Source organism: Coniosporium apollinis, assembly GCF_000281105.1.
Source record: "Coniosporium apollinis CBS 100218 chromosome Unknown supercont1.1, whole genome shotgun sequence".
Taxonomy (NCBI): domain Eukaryota; kingdom Fungi; phylum Ascomycota; class Dothideomycetes; genus Coniosporium; species Coniosporium apollinis.
The window spans coordinates 959238-971411 of record NW_006913263.1 but is presented as its reverse complement, the minus strand read 5'-3'; the positions used below and the strand labels follow the sequence as shown (position 1 = coordinate 971411).

General features: G+C 55.1%; 7 protein-coding genes across 7 annotated transcripts; 3 read left to right on the top strand and 4 right to left on the bottom strand.

Moving 5' to 3' along the window:
- Positions 1-896: 896 nt before the first annotated feature.
- W97_00325 (uncharacterized protein) lies at positions 897-3421 on the bottom strand (the record flags this gene model as incomplete). The annotated part of the gene is made up of 2 exons (XM_007778241.1): positions 897-2008; positions 2059-3421. 2 exons carry the CDS (start codon positions 3419-3421, stop codon positions 897-899), a joined length of 2475 nt encoding a protein of 824 aa, XP_007776431.1.
- A 227-nt stretch (positions 3422-3648) lies between these two features.
- On the top strand, positions 3649-4283 carry W97_00324 (uncharacterized protein; the record flags this gene model as incomplete). The annotated part of the gene is made up of 3 exons (XM_007778240.1): positions 3649-3681; positions 3741-3785; positions 3957-4283. 3 exons carry the CDS (start codon positions 3649-3651, stop codon positions 4281-4283), a joined length of 405 nt encoding a protein of 134 aa, XP_007776430.1.
- Positions 4284-6960: 2677 nt separating this feature from the next.
- W97_00323 (uncharacterized protein) lies at positions 6961-8305 on the bottom strand (the record flags this gene model as incomplete). The annotated part of the gene is made up of 5 exons (XM_007778239.1): positions 6961-7039; positions 7123-7565; positions 7615-7940; positions 7994-8117; positions 8168-8305. 5 exons carry the CDS (start codon positions 8303-8305, stop codon positions 6961-6963), a joined length of 1110 nt encoding a protein of 369 aa, XP_007776429.1.
- A 372-nt stretch (positions 8306-8677) lies between these two features.
- W97_00322 (uncharacterized protein) lies at positions 8678-9117 on the top strand (the record flags this gene model as incomplete). The annotated part of the gene is made up of 2 exons (XM_007778238.1): positions 8678-8964; positions 9021-9117. The coding sequence occupies 2 exons, from the start codon at positions 8678-8680 to the stop codon at positions 9115-9117; spliced, it is 384 nt and encodes a 127-aa protein (XP_007776428.1).
- Positions 9118-9299: 182 nt separating this feature from the next.
- Positions 9300-10298, bottom strand: W97_00321 (uncharacterized protein; the record flags this gene model as incomplete). The annotated part of the gene is made up of 6 exons (XM_007778237.1): positions 9300-9446; positions 9524-9678; positions 9710-9838; positions 9896-10022; positions 10134-10168; positions 10226-10298. The coding sequence occupies 6 exons, from the start codon at positions 10296-10298 to the stop codon at positions 9300-9302; spliced, it is 666 nt and encodes a 221-aa protein (XP_007776427.1).
- Positions 10299-10760: 462 nt separating this feature from the next.
- W97_00320 (uncharacterized protein) lies at positions 10761-11231 on the bottom strand (the record flags this gene model as incomplete). The annotated part of the gene is made up of 1 exon (XM_007778236.1): positions 10761-11231. The coding sequence occupies one exon, from the start codon at positions 11229-11231 to the stop codon at positions 10761-10763; it is 471 nt and encodes a 156-aa protein (XP_007776426.1).
- Positions 11232-11548: 317 nt separating this feature from the next.
- W97_00319 (mitotic-spindle organizing protein 1) lies at positions 11549-11905 on the top strand (the record flags this gene model as incomplete). Its single annotated transcript, XM_007778235.1, has 3 exons — positions 11549-11635; positions 11691-11768; positions 11837-11905. The coding sequence occupies 3 exons, from the start codon at positions 11549-11551 to the stop codon at positions 11903-11905; spliced, it is 234 nt and encodes a 77-aa protein (XP_007776425.1).
- Between the last annotated feature and the right edge of the window lie 269 nt (positions 11906-12174).

The following is a 12174-nucleotide window of genomic DNA, read 5'->3' as shown; positions in this document are numbered from 1 at the left end:
CACAGCCTGGCTATGTGCGGGCGGTTCAGGCAGTCCCCGCATACAGACGATTTAGATGAACGGAGCATGCCCCGAACGAGATGACTTTGAAGACTTCGAATGAGATCGTATTGAAGTGCACAAGGGACAGAAACACAAGACCTACTTCCAGCGGCTGGTTGCAGTGTTTGCAATGGGATGGGTGAGCCAGACATATTCACTGCGCGCGGCGGGAAGCTCGCAGGTGGAGACCTTCATATGACGACAACAGCTCCTGGCGACTGGTAGGAACCCCTAATGCGAGCAATACTCGTAGCATCCATGGCTAGTATGCCATGAGAAAGAAGTTGAAATGTTCCCATGGCTCGAGAAGTTTACGGGGCTCGGATGGGTGACGAGCTGTCGAGGTTGAGGCTGTGCACACTGCATGAACAGCCGAACTGGAGACCATTGCGGTTTGCACAGCCACCATCGAACTGGACAAGGGGAGTCTGTCTTGGTACTCAGTGTTTCTTGGGTTGAACGTATGTGATTAGGAGTCTATAATCTGCACAATGCTGCAAGTATGCACGCTCATGACGCTACCAAATACCATAAAGCGATTTAGGCAAGGCCTTTTGACCACCACCATCCAGCGTACTCCGTCGACACCTCAAGATTTCAGAGGTGACCTGCACTTGATCGACCACACTCTCATGACAGGAGTCTAACAGGCTACGTACCAGTAATTGCAAGACACCGCTGGCTGCCGGGTCAACGTAAGAGCATCTCACGACTGGCAGATTGCCTACCACTGAGGTACCCGGAATCTACGAGGGTTGGCAGTGCCTAAAGGCGTCGACGACTTGCATCGGACAAATTGGTGCGTTCGCAGCAGTTACTCACTGCAGAACCTCAGCGCTCTGCGGCGTGGGAGCCTACTTCGCCCTTGATGACCTTGGTCTCGACTGGCGTTTGGCGCGCTTCTTCAGAGCCTGAGATTCAGCCGCCGGATCCGGTTCGATTGACCTTTTGTCTCGCTGTTCGGTCGCAAGAAGTCCCGGCTTCGCATCCGTTTCTTTCTCGGGTGCAGAAACCTGCGAAATCGTAGGGGATTGCGAGTCCTCACCCCGTTTCTTGTTCGGTCCCGGGCCAGTCCCCCAAATCTCCGCCCATCTCTCCCCCTTTGGATCCAACTCGAGCGGCCCATCCAATCTTCCAAACCTCGGCGCGCCCATGCCCGGCTCCGGCAAACACATCCACTCCCTCACGCAGCCCGGAACCTCGTCCTTGTTATGGCTCACAACCAGCAGCGCCTGGCTCGGCAGCAACCCGGGCACCTTCACCTGTCCCGCGAAGCTCGCATCGCTCTCCATTAGCCTCGGGCCCGCACTAAGCGGGCGGCCATTCCGCGAGACATAGCGCATAACCCTCGTCTGGCCATGCGTGAGAAAGGTGATGCACCGATCCCTCGCCGCATCATCCATACCGCTAAACGCCTCATCCAGGATCACCAGTTCCGGATTTTTGACCACCGCGCGCAGGAACAACGCGACCCGCTGCGCCGAGAACGTGAGCTCGCCAAACACCATCTCGTCCGCCCAGTCGAGCTGCTCGTCCTCCGGCAGCAGGGCCTCGGCGCGCTCTTTGTGGCGTTTATTCTCCTTCCTGCCCTCGTGGGTCGCCCAGCTGTAGTTCTCATACTGCTCCTTGCGCTGCGCTTCGCTGAGGCCGAGCGCCGGGTTCAGCTCCGCGCGGAACCATTGCAGGCATGCGTCGACTTTGGTGTCGGCTTCGTAGGTCAGGATCGGCTTGCTGAGGGGTGCGTCGGCCCAGGCGGACTCGAGGGTGCGGCGCACGCTGAGGCGCTTGGGGAAGAAGGCGTGGACTTCGGGCGAGGAGTGGCCGATGCGGGATTGGATGTCGAAGAGGGATATGCCGGGCTGGCCGGGTGAAGGTAGTCGTGAGCGCTGGAAGAGCCGGACTGGGGCGGAGTAGGTTTGCGGATGGTCTGAGGTGATGAGTGATAACAAGGTTGTCTTGCCGGATCCTGTCTGTATTTAGTACCCTGCGTGCCGTGGTTGATATGGCGTGACTTACCGTTCGGACCAAAGACTCCCCATCGCTGTCCCTGGAGAACTTTCCACCAGAGGCCTTCCTGGGACGTGCCATCTACTTCTTGCCGCCAGTCACCGAGGACAGACCGCTGTCCGTATTTGATGTTCACGCCTTCCATCTCAACCAATGGATCACTCAACGGGACCGACGCTTCGTCAACCACGCCGAAACCATCTCGTGAGACCGACAGTCTGTTTGACACTGGATGCGTGAGAGGTCGTGCTTCTATATCCAGTACACCAGTCTTGTGCTTGAATTTTGCCTCTTCGTAGACCTTCTCATCCTCTAGAGTAAGCCTGGAAACATCCGAGTTCCCGTCTTTGTCTTCGACATAAGATAGCGGTTTGTCGTCGAGCAAGCCAGCAGCGTGCAGATGGCGACCCACGTCCATAATACTTGATATGGAAGATATTTTTTTGCTCATCTCTGTGCTCGCGCTGGCTTTTTCCCATTCCCTGCGTATGTAGCGGAAGACATCTTCCCTCGTCCCCGAAGACCCAACTTCGTAGTTCTCATCCACATACAACACGTGCGTAATCCAGTCCGGTATCATGTCTTGCGGCCTCAGTGACAGCACCAACCGTGGTGCGTTAGCCTCAGCCAGGCGATGCAGGAGCTCCGACAGTAGCGACAGCGTCGGCGGATCCAACCCCATGAACGGCCCATCCAGCAGCAACAACTCTGGTCTCGCCAACAACGCCTTCGCAATCCTCGCCCGCCGCGTCAGCCCATTGCTCAGATTGCTCACAGACATATCCACCAGGGCATCCAGCCTGAGGTCCCCCACTACCCGCTCCAGCAGGTCCTCAGGCGGATGCTGCACCAGCTCCTCTGCAGCATTAAGCTCCGTATTTCCCCTCAGGTAATCGATGACCGAGAAATCCGTCTCTTCCCTCCGGCTCTCGTACCGCGCGCTCAGGTACGCGCCCTGGGTGCTCGAGCCGCCCAGGCCGCCTCTCTCGGCGTCGAAACCCACATACTGGATTGCGGTTGCGGGAGAGCGGAGTCGGGAGTCTTTGGCGGCGATTTCGGAGGTGGAGAGGTAGGGGTACGAGCGCGCGGTTGGGGGGAAGCAGAGGTGTTGGCCGCGCAGGACTTGCAGAAAGGTGGTTCGCGCGGAGGACGAGGGGCTTAGAATGGACCAGTGCTGGTTTGGTGAGGCGTGCGAGGGGAGCGAGAGGGTCAGGCCCGGGAACAGGGGCGGGTTCGGGGGCGCATCGTGGCCGGCAGGGGCCACTGATGCCGGGTGTTGGCGATAAAAAGTCGCATTCGAGATGTTGATGAGCGGAGACTGTTGCTTTATTCGCGGTTTTGCATGATACAGCAGAGATGGGGTCCTGCGCATGTCGAGATACGAAGCATGTTGTTGTCGCGTCGGGTGTGAAACTTTTTTTGGACGACTTCGGGAAGCTGCAGCCAAGTGACGTTCTGTGCCGCTGCCGAGGTGGAGGAGATCGCGGGCAGCTCTAGTGCTAGATGCTACAACAACTCTCCGGCAGTTATCCAGCTGTAGAGTTTGCTATACAACCTATACAGATAGCTTGAAGCCTACATAACGTAGCTACGGTAATAATGCTACCATCACTCCAGCCTCATAGACCAAGAGTAAGTTGCAGATCGTAGGCCTGATGATATGCCTGCGCTGTGCTCATACTTGAGAATAGTTTCCGCCGGAGCCAGCGCCTGGCAGAAGAGAAATCCCAGTATCGGTAAGCTGTTTGGCATTGTAGCTCTCTAGATATCGGCTTCATAAGATCATCCCCTCCAAGTCAGCCTTAGGAAAAGCCTTCAAACATCTCCATGGAAGCGCGCTGATATAGAGCGCCCACTGCCACTTCCGTCTACCGCTTCCCCAGTGTCCTCAAGCTCACCGTCACTAGCGCTACATCAATCCGCTGTCACAGCAGCCAATCCGTAGTTTCGCGGAACAGATAACTGGCCAGCAAGCACAATTCGTCTTCCCCTTTCCGAGGACCCAGATAGAAGCCCTACCACCATCCCGAGCGCCCCAACAACCGGCCTCGCAACCACGCCCAAACTACGACAGCGCAGTGAGGCATCCAGTGTTCTTCACAGAGCGGTGGCGGAAGCCGCCCTTCCCCCTGCCAATGGACAGGGGCGGCGGCGTCGTCAATCCCGTGACTCAGGGGTACGTGTTCGAAGGCGGCGGGGAGAGCTCTGCAGCGGGGAAGCAGACGAAGTTGTGAGATGCATTGCTGGGCGTTACCTAACGGTATCGTGCAGGATGGGGTGTGCTGGCGAGCGGGGCTGTTCTGGAAGGCGGGTCATGGCTGGATGTATGTGGTCGAAGGCAGGAGTAGTCGTTGGCCGGCAGTGCTGTGTGTTGCGAGATGTGACGCACAGTATGATATATTATAGCATAAGGTGTTACAGTATAGGTCATTGAAATATAAGGTACTATAGCACGAGGTACTCTAGTGGTACCGGCCGGGCTTGAGTGTGGTTCATAAGCCTACGACCGCATCAATTGTGGACGGCTCAAATCTGTTCAAGTAACCGAGAGAGATGCATACAGTCACATAGATTGGTGCTAGAAAGAGCATGTCGTGCTTTTCCAGCAAGCGTATTGGGAAACTTCGGACTATCGTAGCGGAGAGGAAGAAGCTTGGAGAGGGTTTGTTTGAAGTGGGATTATCAGAGCGCAACGAAGCAAGTTCTAATAGCTAGACATATTTGATGTCGCTGTTTAAACTGATGCTACAGTCATGATGGGCTCGCCGGCCGAACTTATTGTGTAAAGCAACTGAACACTTCCGTCACGCGGGATGTGTCTGATTTTCATCTTACACTAGACCCCAAAGTCCCTTCCATTCCGGTACACAACCTTCCAGCTTATGCGAACAGGTCGCGCGCGGACCCTTCTCACAAAAATCCAGTATCCAGCTGACAGAGGTGACATCCGACATCGTCAGTACCCAGTCGTTTCCGCGTCTAGTGCAATTGCCTGCAACAAGTCAGGAGATCCACGCGGCCATGAGAAATCCCCTCAAGTAGTCGAGATGATGTGCAGTATGCTCATGCACGGAGTGGTCTCGGTCTCGGTAACTCACACTGCTCTTATCCGCGAATAGTGCCTCTTCAGACTCATGTAGTTCCGAGGCAATCGGGTACAGCCGTAGTTACACAACGATAAGATATTCCAAATGGCGCGCCCGTGCGCTACGGTTGACAGTTTTTGCATCGTGCGGTTGTTGTGCATGCTTTTGCGGTGCCGGAGCCGTCGGTGTCAGATGGAAGCTTGACCCATCCCTATGACCAGGTGTCAGCAGAGATTCGTGGCAGTAACTCTACTTCCTACCGTCGAAGAGGGGTAACAGTTGGTTGATGCTTTTCAGTCAAAGCTAGTCGAGCTGATGATGAAGTCAGGGCTGACCCTCATGGCCTGAAGCATAGTAGCGGATAGGCTGAGTCTGATAGACGGGCTCTCTCATGGTTGTTGGTCTAGTATCATGAGCGTAAGGGCCGTGAGCAGGGCTGCTGCTGAGAACAATGACTTCACGAGGTTCGCGCGGCATTTCATGGACTGGCCTGTAGCGAACTTCAAGCGGTTCGCGCCATGCGCCCTCCAGAGGGCCTCTTTCAAGTGGTAGGACATAACGAGACCTGTCGGTGGGATTGGTCTGCTGCGACCGACCTACAGCACGACCATGGTCATCTACAACTGTGCCTGGACGTGATGATACAAGGAGACGAGCATCATGTACGGGGCCTTCGCTGCCGAAGGTGGTCCCATAGATCTCGCCATCAGATCTTCGCTGTTGAGCTGGTGGCCTCTGTAAAAAGAGGCGGGCCTCATGCGCCCTGGGTACAGAGGGCGCGCGATCATCCATGACATGGTGCACTGTTCGGTCAGCATTCACCATAATCTGATGCCTGTCACGCGCAGGCTGATCGATGACGGAGTATCTCTGACCAGACGGAAAGGCACCTTCTCTCGGCTGCCCTCCGGGGAGTTCACTTGTGGGTCGAAGCTCCTGCCAGTGATGCGCAGCCGATGCGCGGGGGATAGTCTTGAAAGCCGCTGATCTAGGATGCATGTGTTGAGGGGGACTAAATGTCAAGTCTACAGTCTCTGGATGAGCGTAATCACGATCACGTGCCCTTGGAGTACGAGTTTGGGGCGCAGACATCTCAACGAACCCCCCGCGCAGGTTGCCCGTATGCCCGTAGTCTAAACCAGCTTTTGGGCGGCTTATCGTAGATCGGAGTGCTTCGAGGGCACAGGGCTGAGGCCGGGTCCAAGATTCTCGTCGACTGTGTTGTGGAACACTTCGCGAGTCGAGTTCAACAAATCGTTGTTCCGCCGGCAAGCGACCTACGACCTCACCGTGAGGGCCCTCAACCGATGGGATGGCAACATCTTTTTGGCTGTGCGGGCGTTCGGCCACCCTTACATCCCTATGCAGGGGCTCCGGTTCCAGAGCAGTATTGTGCAGCTCAAGTGGGAGCGCACGTCGGGGCTCCCGGTGATGGCCTGCAAATGGTGGCGAAGCTAGCACAACTTCTTGCAATGGATGTCCCGAAGCTTGCGGTGGATGAGAATACTCTACCATGACCTCACGAGGTGCAGCACGATGCAGAACCGGTACCTGTACACGTTCAGCACACAAGTAAACGAGTCAATGTCCAGGATGGATTCGTCTCCGCTGAACACCGCACGACTTCGTTCTGCGACCCAGGCGAAGGGAGACTCACCTGCTGGGAACCATAACTGTATGATTCAGGGAGCATCATTTGACCACGATCAGGAGGCCTGGCGGAACTTGACGCCGGCTGGCTGGGATCGTAAGCAATGTCCAACATATCCTAGTCCGGTTCAAAACTTACCTGTGAACGGCGTAATCCCTTGAGTGTCGTACTGAGCTACGCAGCTGCATTGGGCGACGTGTTGCGGCAGGTGGGACTGTAGCCTTGGTGGGCAGAGGATACAAGTAACCATCTCCTGGGTCAGTTCTCGTTGCGTTCTCCAAACGGGAACTCCCGCTGTTGGTCAGCAAGCGCATGTGCGCCGATGGTTGAGCGTACTGCATTTGTGGAGGACGTAGAAGCGTGACTCTCCTCGGTTCGCGGTCGGCGCGAGGATCATCAACCCATTCAACATCGTTCGAATCACTATCGTCAAGATCATGCGCCGCGGCTGGGTCGGTCACAATCTCCATACTGGATAGTGTATCGTCACTGCCGGCGTTCGAGGAATTGTCGTTCTCATCGACATCATCGTCATCATCAATAACGATGATCTCGCGGAAGATGTCTTCAAGCTCTGCCGGCTCGTCTTGACCTTCGCCTCGCCACTCCAGCAGCTGCTTCAAGCAGACTGGCGCCACTGCGGTTCGCGCCTCGTACCAGCCCTCGGACCTCAAGAGTCTGTCATAATCGGTGTATTGGTGCCGAATATGAGCTAGGACGGCAAGCTGCACGCGTCGCGCCAAGGAGAGTTCGGCGACAGTACCAATGCGTTTTGTGCCCTGCAGGCGGTCAGCGCTTGACAAGATGTAATAATCACCGGACCCATACCTCACGGAAGGCATGTTCTACGATGACATCGACAGCCGTGTCCGGGATTTTGGGGAAGAGATCTCTGATTGCGGCAGCAATTTGCTCTCGACTTTCCAGTACAGTGTCCGCGTTCTCCTGAAGGCCAAGGCGCTTGCTGTGCGTTTCTAGGCTCTGAGCGAGACGCGAGGTTGGTAGTACGTCGAGCTCCTTTCGGAAATTGGTTCTACGCCTAGTGTATCCCAGCCAGTTGCAGCCTTGGTCAACAACTTGACTTGGGAAATGGTGGCCTATGCGGTAAATGTGGTGCGACAGCCTTTCGGGATCGGAGCGGGCTTTTCTGGGTTCTGCCTACGAAAACAATAAACACGTGCAGGCGACTTGTGATGCAGAGATGTACTAACTGAGACGATGAAAACGTTTAAATTCCGCTTCCTGCAGACTTCCTTGCAGTATGCCGTAAGATCTGGAGTTCCAGCAGGGACGAAAGTGTAGCCGACAGGAGCCTGGGCATTGTATGACAGCTGAAAGCCATGAGTAAGAGATCTGAACGTGAAGATGGAGATGAACAAACGGAAGTGCGAAGCTTTTTCTTCTCCTGAGTGACTGATTCAAGAACAACCTTGTACGGCTTTTTCTTCGCGTGGTTAGTAACTCTGCTGGGCTTCCTGCCCGCACGCGCTGAAGTTGCGCGATGGGAAATTTTGGCCATGCTAGTCTTGCTGACAGTTCATGCCTTTTGCCTCAGCTACGGGTGTCGAGTAGCAATATGCACACAAACCTGACAACGAGCCTACGATGTTGAGGTAGAGATGTTTGCCTCGCGACTTCTACCGGTGTATGTCGCGTTCAACGAGGCTTCCCTCGGCCTGCAAACCTCTCAGATGACGGTTGTGTCTGGGGAGAGGAGGCGCGACGGTGGGAAATGAAGAGTTGGGACGACGGCTGCCTCGAAAAGCAAGTGAGGCGGGCTAAGCCTTGGTCTGTGCGCTCTAGCCCGTTGATCCCTGCCATTCGCTATGTCCCCTTGGTCTCTGAAGGCGCTGCAGCCCTGGAGCTCTTCACCTTACGGGAACGTCTGAGCATGTCAACACCGAGTAATAGAGAGATACTCTCAGCCTACCGCCAGCTGTACAAGCACTGTCTTCGAGCCGTCCAGTATTCTAAGCCTGCCCGCTACACCATCCGCGACCGTCTCCGCCATCAATTCCGCTCCGGCCATCCTGCTGACCTCGACCTGCGCCGAATTGAAAACACTCTAGAATTCCTCCGCGGCGCAGCTCGCGAGAAGGGCTTGGAGCACCAGATCGTGAAGAATCTCACTCATGTCTGGTATCATGAGCCGAAGATGGTGGAGTCGCGAACAAAAGGGTGAGCAGCTACCGTACAGGATACCATGCATTGAGCCAGGGCTAAGTAGCTACCAGCGAGGAGGGCGAAGTCAGGATCAAAATAACAGCATACGATCCTTTCTATCACACTATAAGAATGCTCAACGAGAGCATGGGAACGTGCATCCGATGATCGTACTGCCTGAAGCTCCCAGCAGCAACGGCACGTGCTTCTTCGAGGAGCCGTCCTATGTGCTTCTCTATATCACCTGAACACGTCCGTTTGTGGAAGATGCTCAAGAATAACCGACATTCATCGCGAGAGAACAGGCAGCAGTGGGCAGGACCGTGCGAAGAATCAATCTCATAGAGCCACTACATGAAGTCATCGAGGAAGTCCGCATCCCGGTCTTGGTTGCTCGCGCTAGCAAGAGCATCTTCCGAGTGCAAGTCGTCATACGCATGGTCTCGCTGCCACGCCTTCTCCTTCCGCTCCTTCGCAATCCTTGCTTCTTCCTTTTGCTATTCGACGCGGACGCGTTAGCACAGTCAGAAAGCTTACAGGGGCAAGAGAGTGTTCCGGCTGGATGAATCCATACCCTAGTAGTCTGGGCAGCGCGGTCCTTCCGCCTCAGCTCCTTCTGCCTGTCATCCTTCTCTTGACGCAGGTCCGGGAACTTCTCGACTTTCGTCTTGTTCAAGCGGTTGACGATGGGGTTATCACGCTGGACGACGTGGATCTTCTTGACCTGCGCTTGAGCCGGTCAGCTATGCAGTTAGTGAACTTGGAGGAGCGGCTTGTGTCTTTGCCTTTTTCTGATCTTTAAAGCCGACTTGGCCCACAGCCATGCTGCCATCTTTTTTGAGATTGGACCACGGGGTGTAGATGACTGTTATGTTGTCCTTCTTGTTCCCTGCATCGAGGATCAGCATCTGTGTTATTTGCCGCTGTGGGGGATCTGAAGACGGACCTTCGATGGAGTTCGCCTTGGTCAGCTGTGCGCAGTCTTCGAGGAGAGCCTTGGGTATGGCGTCCCAGCTCTGGCCCTCTTGTAGCCGGACATAGATGTGAGCGCTGGACAAGTTGTCCACATGAAACTACAAAATAGTCGGCATGCACATCTCGTTCAATAATGAATATAATCATACCCTGCAGAGAAAACTCAGTTACAAAGCCCGAAGCCAACAAGATTCCTGGGCCTACCACACATCCTCCTCCCATCCATACTTGATAAGCTCCTCGTCTAGTCATCCGCAGTCAGCGCCACGAAACTTGCGGCCATGGCCTCGGGGCTTCTTACTCTCGACCTTGTCCTTGCCGACGTAGATGAAGGCCGAAGGGCTCACGGTGTTGCTGGTAAAGTAGTAAACCATTTTCTAGGTGGTGCGCCACCATCCAATACTCCAAGCTTCCACGAAACAGGACGGTGCCCGTGGAACTTTGAGCAAAGGCTTGTTCATTTTTGACGCACAGACCACGTAGGTTTTATGCCTCAGGCACAACTGGTACCTTTAAGCAATTATTCAACAAATCACTTCTGAACGCCCGTCAACCACCTCACAAGAATAGTTGACTCTGTTCAGCAATTGCACAGCATTCCGCACGATAGAATTGCATCTATCACTTTTAGAAATGAGTCTGCCATGATAATGTCGCCAACCAATCACAGACAATATCACAGCCATGGCACAAGATTAAGATTACCTAGGTAGGTAAAGCTAAATGCTTTCTCATTTTTAGCTGGAGTATCTTGTAGCTTTTACGAGCAAAGCTGTGGTTCACATAGCCCCTTGTATGACGTGTGGAAGCACAGCAAGTCCGCGCTCCAACTTTCCCTAAACATCCTTCCCATCCTTCCTCTCCCGAATCTGATCCTGCGTATCCCTCTCCTCCCCCGGCGCAGCCTCCACATCTGGGCCCTGTCCCTGCAACCTCTCAATCTCGCTCTCGTTCTGCCGCGCATGCTTCTCATATCTATCATGTCCCTTCGCCCTCGGATCACCGGCCCCAACATGCAGCCGCTTGCTCTCGACCACCGCCGGCAGCTGGTCCCCCGTTCCTGTGATCACCTCGCCTGTGGCGCCAACGTCCTGGTTCCGCCGCGGGATATCCGTCGCGTTGTCGGCTGCGGAGGCGGTGTCGGAGGCCCCGAGTCCTTCTTTTGCGAAGTTGGGGTCGCCTTCGATCTGGTCGGGGCGCGGGACGGAGGGGATGATGTTCATTTTGCCGGCGTCACCGGGGATCTTGGTGCCGGTTGCGGCCATGTCGAAGAGGTCGCCGCCGGTATGGGGGTCGTCTGAGGCCATGGCGATGGGGTTTTCGGGGTGGATTGAGTGCTTTGAGGTGTGGTTGAGAGAGGGTTTGATATGAGGGGATTGTGCTTGCTCAGGAACTTGGTGGAATTGATTGTGAAGGTCGTGGGGTCTCGTGCCGGAGGAACTGGTACCTGGATGTACATCATCGTGCTGTAGCTCGCCCAGCTCCGATGGTGAACGTCACCGAAGCGTCACAGGCGGATCTCTCCGCCGGCGGGGAAGCTCACTCCCCTCCAAGTCATGTGACATCGGGTTTGAGAACATCGACGCGTTCGCGATCGACAGTACAAACGACAACAGACAACGACATGCCGCCTCCAGAGCCAGAAAAGGTCGACAAGCGGCAAGCAGCGCGCGAAGTGATTGACATCCTACATGAGATAGCGACACTGCTGGTAAGTCACGATAGACATGGTTCGCCCAGTATTCCCCCAACTGACGGCTGGGTAGAATACCCATCTCAACCGCCAGCAGCTGTCCTACTGCGTCTCTTTGATCGAAAATGGCGTCAATCCTGAAGCGCTGGCCGTAAGCATTGCCTCGGTGCTCTTTGCTTGCCTCAGGATCGGTATGCTGACGAGAGGGTGTTTGGGCAGAATGTAATCAAGGAGCTTCGGACGCAGTATCCTGAGCCTGTCCTGGCTGATGGGAAGAACGAGGCGTAACCTTTGGCTTTCATGAACATGCGATGGCGTCCTGGCAGTGAGGGGTGCATAGCGTGGCGTTGGGGAGCGAAGGATCTTAGCCGTATCTTTCGGGCTGGTGTTACCCACATTGTGGCGTCCGAATTGAATATTGCATAGGAAGGGCGCATCAGGAACGTTGCGTAGAACGGGGTGTTACATCATAAAGGTTTCAGTGGGGCAGCAGGGAAACGGTATATATTTATGCCAGTGAGCCTTAAATTTGGACTATCAAAAGCTACTATGAGCTG